At 57.6% G+C, this 6,000-nt stretch overlaps 1 protein-coding gene across 1 annotated transcript in view; it reads left to right on the top strand.

Annotated features, from left to right (window-relative positions):
- Nucleotides 1-1,269: 1,269 nt before the first annotated feature.
- Nucleotides 1,270-6,000, top strand: part of WNT9A (Wnt family member 9A) — a 66,545-nt gene continuing 61,814 nt past the window's right edge. Inside the window, exon 1 of the mRNA XM_058028789.1 lies at nucleotides 1,270-1,404. Coding sequence (XP_057884772.1) covers nucleotides 1,310-1,404 — 95 coding nt within the window. The 5' untranslated portion in view covers nucleotides 1,270-1,309. The remainder of the gene's footprint in view (nucleotides 1,405-6,000) is intronic.

Here is a 6,000-nt window from a genome sequence, read left to right as displayed (position 1 = left end):
TGCACCACCACCCAGCCCTGTCACCTGCAACACCCACGCCTTGCACACCTGGCCCTGCTGCCCATGCTATGCCCAGATGCCAATCCTTTGCACAGCTGCCCAGATGTGCCAAACCTCTCCCTTGCTCAGCTCCCCACCCCTGGCACATCCAGCCCTTTCAGGACTGCTCCATTCTTGCACAGCTGCCCAGATGTGCCAAACCTCCCCCTTGCACAACCTCCCTGATCCTTGCACGGCCACCCAGCGGTGTCACCTGCAACACCCACGCCTCGCTGCCCATGCCATGCCCAGATGCCAAACCCTTGCACACCCACCCAGATGTGGCACACCTACCCCTGGCACATCCAGCTCTTTCAGGACTGCTCCATTCGTGCACAGCTGCCCAGATGTGCCAGACCTCCCCCTTGCCCAGCTGCCCACCCCGGCATATCCAGCCCTTTCAGGACTGCTTGATTCGTGCACAGCTGCCCAGATGTGGCACACCTATCCCTTGCACAACTGCCCAGATGTGGCACACCTATCCCTTGCACAACTGTCCACCCCTTGCACATCCAGCCCTTTCAGGACTGTTCCATTCTTGCCCAGCTGCCCACCCCTGGCACATCCAGCCCTTTCAGGACTGCTCGATTCGTGCACAGCTGCCCAGATGTGCCAGACCTCCCCCTTGCCCAGCTGCCCCCCCCGGCACATCCAGCCCTTTCAGGACTGCTTGATTCGTGCACAGCTGCCCAGATGTGGCACACCTATCCCTTGCACAGCTGTCCACCCCTGGCACATCCAGCCCTTGCCCAGCTGCCCACCCCGGCACATCCAGCCCTTTCGGGACTGCTCCATTCGTGCACAGCTGCCCAGATGTGGCACACCCACCCCTTGCACATCTTCCCTGCTGCAGCCCCGGCACCTGCAACAGCCACGCCTTGCACACCTGGCCCTGCTGCCCGTGCCATGCCCAGGTGCCAATCCCTTGCACACCCACCCTGGCACACTCATCCCTCTCTCCCCTGCCCTTTTCTCTCCCCTCCTGCCCTCTCCCCTTCCCCAGCGCGTCCCGCGCTCCCCTCTCCGCGCTCCGCTCGCGTTCCCCGCTCTCTCCCCGCCCCTCCGCTCCGTGTCCCTCCTCCCGGGGCGTGTCCCCGTGTCGCAGCCCGCCTCTCCCCCGTGTCCCTCCCCCCCCGGCGGCCCCTCCCCGGCCCGCCCCGCCGCCGCTCGGGCTCTCTCCGCCGGCCGCGCTATAAGAAGCGGGGCGGGCGGCGGGGCCGCAGCGGGCGCGGCGGGGGAACGAGATGAGCAGCGCCGGCGCCGCTGCAAGATGCTGGATGGACACGTCCTGCTGGGATGGCTCTCCTCCTGCGCGCTCCTAGGGCTGCTCGCCTGCGCCCCGCGGCCCTCCGCCGCCTACTTCGGGTAGGTGCCCCCCCCCACCAGCTCCTGCTCTTTAACTTTTGCCCGAGTTTGTTTTTTTTTTTTTTGACGCTCGAGGGGTTTTGCGCTTTGGTGGGGATGCCGCTGTTCTCCTGCGGGCACCCTCCGTCTCTCGGGGGTGCGGGCATCCCCTCCTGGAGTGACAGCCGGGACAGGGGCAGCGACAGCGCTGTGCCCGCGGCTGTCCGGCGTCCCAGCGCTCGGAATCCCCTTGGATTTGCCAGGCGGGACCGGGCGCTCCGGGAGCTGCCGGCCTGTATCCCGGGACCGGGGGCGAGCGAGCGCTTCGTTCCCCCGTTCCCCGCACGGGTTCCCCGCGCTGAGCGGACCTGCAGCGCACCAGCCGCGAGCTGTAACCCCGGTAGCATGGGACAGCGAGGAGAAAACTCCTTTTTCCCCTCAATTAAATCGCGGGTTTCAACACCCGGTGCCGGCAATGGGGTGCTGCCGGTTGTTTTTTGGGGGATCCGCGGGTGCGGGCGCCGCATCCCCGGCGCTCACCTGTGCGCGGCGCGGGGCGCGGCCGGCAGGGGGCGCTCCCGGCCCGGCGCGCGTCGCGCAGGTGGATCCCGGTCCCTTCCCGACCCCCGATCCCGGCCATTTATCCCATTATCCCGGGGCTTTTATCCCCCTTATACTGAGGTTTTATCCCTCTTATCCCGGGGATTTATCACCCTGTTTTTATCTCCCTTATCCCGCTTTCCCGGCTCCGTGCGGTGAGCTGGACCAGCCAATTCGCCCCGCTCCCGTTCGATGACCCCCGCAGCCGCCTCAGCTCCGTGCGGGTTTTCCCTCTGTGCTTTTTGGGCTGTCGCTGCCTCTTATCCTTCATTTTAAACTATTTGTCGTAAAATATTATCGGTTTGAGAGAGGAGTTTGACGCGAGCACCTGTGTAAGAGGTTTTGTGTAAGTTTACACAACAGTGGAGATTCTGCCTTTTTTTTTTTTTTTTTTTCTTTTCTTCCCCTTTTTTTGGGGATGTTGTGTTGCGACCACTGGTAGGAGCCACTGGACCAGCCCTGGAGAATGTTTTAGCAGACTTGAGGTTTCCCCCCCTTCTTTCCAGTAAAACAAATCCTGGTGTTGAGGCTTGTCCATTGCTTGTGGTCTGGCAAAGTTTTGCAAACAGCGCTACTTACATCTTCTGTTTCCAACTCCACAACCGTTTCACTTCCTGCTGCTGGGGCTGGTTTTCTAAGGAAACAGCCTGTCCTGTGTGTGCAGGTTTTTAGGAAAAGCCCTTTTCCCCCTGGGCAGTGTGCAGAGGGCTGTTCCCAGCCCGCTGGCTCGTGTGTCTGCCCAGGACCACCGGCACTGTGCAGCTCAGTTGTGCCTTGGGGACTGACGGGCTCTGCAAGGAGCTTGGCTGTAACTCTCCCATTAATCCCTGCTGTGCTGCTATCTGCTCTAGAGCAGCAGGTAACTCATTCCAGTTCCTTCTGGGCTTTCTCTCTTGCCTTGGAGAGGTTTTAACTGTGCAAGGGACGTTCTGAGCCAAGGGCAGTGTCTGCTGTCTGTCCTGACTGCTTTGGGATTTTCTCTGTCTTGGTACAGCTGCTGTTTCTGGGTTGAGACTCCCTGCCTGGCAGAGAGGAGATGCTGCCAGATGTGCACTCCGGGGCTGCTGTGCTGTGCAGTGGGGTTTGCTTATGCAAAACCTCCTTGTTTCTGGTTAAAGCCCCAGCGAAGGAGCAGCTGATCCCCTCTTTGTTCTTCCAAGAGCAGAGGTTGCACTTGCAGAGCTGCTGGGGCCACTGGGAATAGTCAGTGCTGAGATCCCAGCTCCTGATAACCCACAAGTGTGTGTGGAAGAGCTGTTCCCTCCTTGCTGTGGGTTTCTCTCTGTTGGTAAGGAAAGAAATCCCACCTGGTAAAAGCTGGGTGTTCCTGCAGAACTTCTCAGTTTTCTCTGCAAGTAGAACTGCAGAGAGTCCCTGCAGTACTCCCCAGTTTTCTCTGCAAATGCCCTGGGAAGGCTGGTATTGATCTTTTTTCTTCTGCCACGTTCATGAAGGAGCTGCTCCAGGTGAGGCAGCACATCTGTTCATTCTGATAAATCCCTGCTAGCAGCTTGGCTGAATGACCTGAGCTAAATTACACCCTCCAGGCAGGGAAAGGGATGTTTCTTTCGAAGCAAAGCCACTTTTTGGTGGCCTGCTGGCCCCTCTGGGTGCTGGCATCCCTGTGGAGGAGGTGGTGGGGCACGGAGCGAGGCAGTGCTCAGCAGATGTCACACTGTGGCTGCTCCCTTCCTCGGCCTGGAGGGGGACAGAGACAGCTGTGGATGAGCCCTTCCCCCCCCCAGCCCCAATGTCTCATTTCAGGGAAAGAATTCCACGTCTCCAAATGTTTGGCCTGGTGGGGAATGAGTGCCCAGGGACAGAAACGGGGCATGGTTACAGGGTAATGAGATTGTGTCAGCATGGAGTTATGTCTGAGCCTGTCCCTGGAGGGGATGCTGGGCTGGGGACACCACGGCTGGAGGCTGCTGTGCTGCCCTGGTGTTCTTGGAGGGATGCACAAGTGGCTGAGTGGGATAAATGCCCTCTGGAAGCAGAGTTTGGGATGTGTGGGAGTTAAACTGTGGTGCAGGTGGGGCTCTTGCTGCTGTTCTACTCCATCCCCAGGCTGTCTGACTGGGAGATGTGCTAAATGTGATGGTTTGTGGAGGAAGAGAGAGATTTTCCCTTTTCTTGAGAGGAATTCTGGCAGCTGGGCGTCGCTGCCCTCCTCCTGGAGCAGGTGCCAGCAGGACCCAGGGTTCCTGCACCTGCAGTGATGCTGAGCAGAGCTGAGACCATGCAGGCACCTGCTCAGGAGGAGTTTGGAGGCTTTGGCTCTGCCCTAACTCTTAGGAAGCAGCTGGAGAGCCTGGCTGCAGGGATCAGGGATGTGGTGATGCTGCAGCTCCTGAACCTTGGCTGATAAGAAACTTTTTGACTGAGAGGAAAAAGCATGTCTGTAAAACTGAGCACAGCCCTGCTGGCTCTTTGTGCACTTAGAGCTGCCCTTGAGGAGGAGGATGATGATGGTGGTGGCTGAATTTTGTGGAATTTTGTGTTTTTGGGGGGAGGCCTTGCCTGGGGCTCTGTGTCAGCCCGCTGGGATGCACTGGCTGCCCCAGGGGTGAGCCTGCTTTTATATCCAGCCCCGGGCTCTGCAGCTGGGCTGTCTGAGCACTGATTTGCACCATATTCCAGCAGGCTGCTGGGGGGAGTCTGGAGCAGCCCCAGGCTGCCAGGATCCCTGAGGAAGCATTGCGTTTCAGTTTTCCTCCCTGCTTTGCTTTCCCGGTGCCTGACACGCTCTGGGCGTGGGTACCTGCCCTCCCTCCCTGCCTTTCCTCTCTCCGGGGTGGCTGGGGGTGGTGGGAATGCCGGAGCAGCATCTGGGGATTGTGCTGGGACTTGCACTTCTGGGCTTTGGAGGTGGCAGGTGACAGGATTAGCCATGCTGGGGTGACAGGGGGGCCGAGGAACTTCAATCCTGCTGTGCCCTGTGCTGGTGGGAAGGGAAACCAACCCGTGGGAGCTTCTGCTTTCCTGATCTGTGAATCTGAGGTGATCCAGGCCATAAATCAACTCCTCTATTTTCTGTTCTGATTTGGAGTCTGATTCAGTTTTGATGCACCTCTTTTCTTTAAAAACAATATTTATTTTTTTAATTCTCGCTGGAAGGAACATTTTTTGCTGCTGGTTGGGATTTTGCTCTGCTTCCCCTCTGGGAGCAGAAGGATCCCAGCAGCTCTGCCCCCTCTGCAAACACTTGTCAAGACAGTAGTAATGTTACAAGTGGCTCATGCTTACATAGTGTTTATATTGACAGATTGCAATGTTCTGCATAAATGTAACTGATCTGTCCCCTGCACGCAGGCAACAGGAACCCTCAAATGCTCACGGGGGGAGAGGGAGGGAGGCAGGGGAAGCATAGCTTGCCCTAATTTACCAACACACCACTCACTGCGGGCTTTGCAGTGTGGGAAGCGCTGTGTATTTTTATTCCCTTTGGCAGGTGCAGGATAGGTGCCCTGCTCTGCTGTGGGGTAGAAACCTCGCTGTTCAGGGCGTGAATTTGTTAGGAGGGACTTGGAAAAGAGTGGGATGTTGGACTTGAAGGGGCTGTTCAGGCACCTTCAGGGTTCCTGAGCGGGGCACAAAGTCACCCTGAGTTCCAGTGTCAAGTGTAGGATAGAAACTTCACTGTTCAGGATGTGATTTTGTTAAGAGACTTGGAAAAGAGCAAAACGTTGGATTTGCAGGCTGTTCAGGCACTGTGACCATTCTGGGCTGGGTTCCTGAGCGGGGCATGAAGTCGCTGCAAGTTCCAGAGTCAGCTGTAGGCTAGAAACCTCATCCTTCAGGGTGTGATTTTGTTAAGAGAGAATTAGAAAAGAGTGGGATGTTGGACTTGAATGGGTTGTTCAGATATCATGAGTGCTCTGGGGTGGTTCCTGAGTGGGGCATTAAAGTCACCCTGAGTTCCAGCCTCAGCTGTAGGATAGAAACCTTGTCCTTCAGGGTGTGATTTTATTAGAAGAGACTTAGAAAAGAGCAGAAGGTTGGACTTGAAGGGGCTGT

This window comes from Melospiza georgiana, chromosome 1 (genome assembly GCF_028018845.1).
Source record: "Melospiza georgiana isolate bMelGeo1 chromosome 1, bMelGeo1.pri, whole genome shotgun sequence".
Taxonomy (NCBI): domain Eukaryota; kingdom Metazoa; phylum Chordata; class Aves; order Passeriformes; family Passerellidae; genus Melospiza; species Melospiza georgiana.
This window is presented reverse-complemented; position numbering and strand designations above follow the sequence as displayed.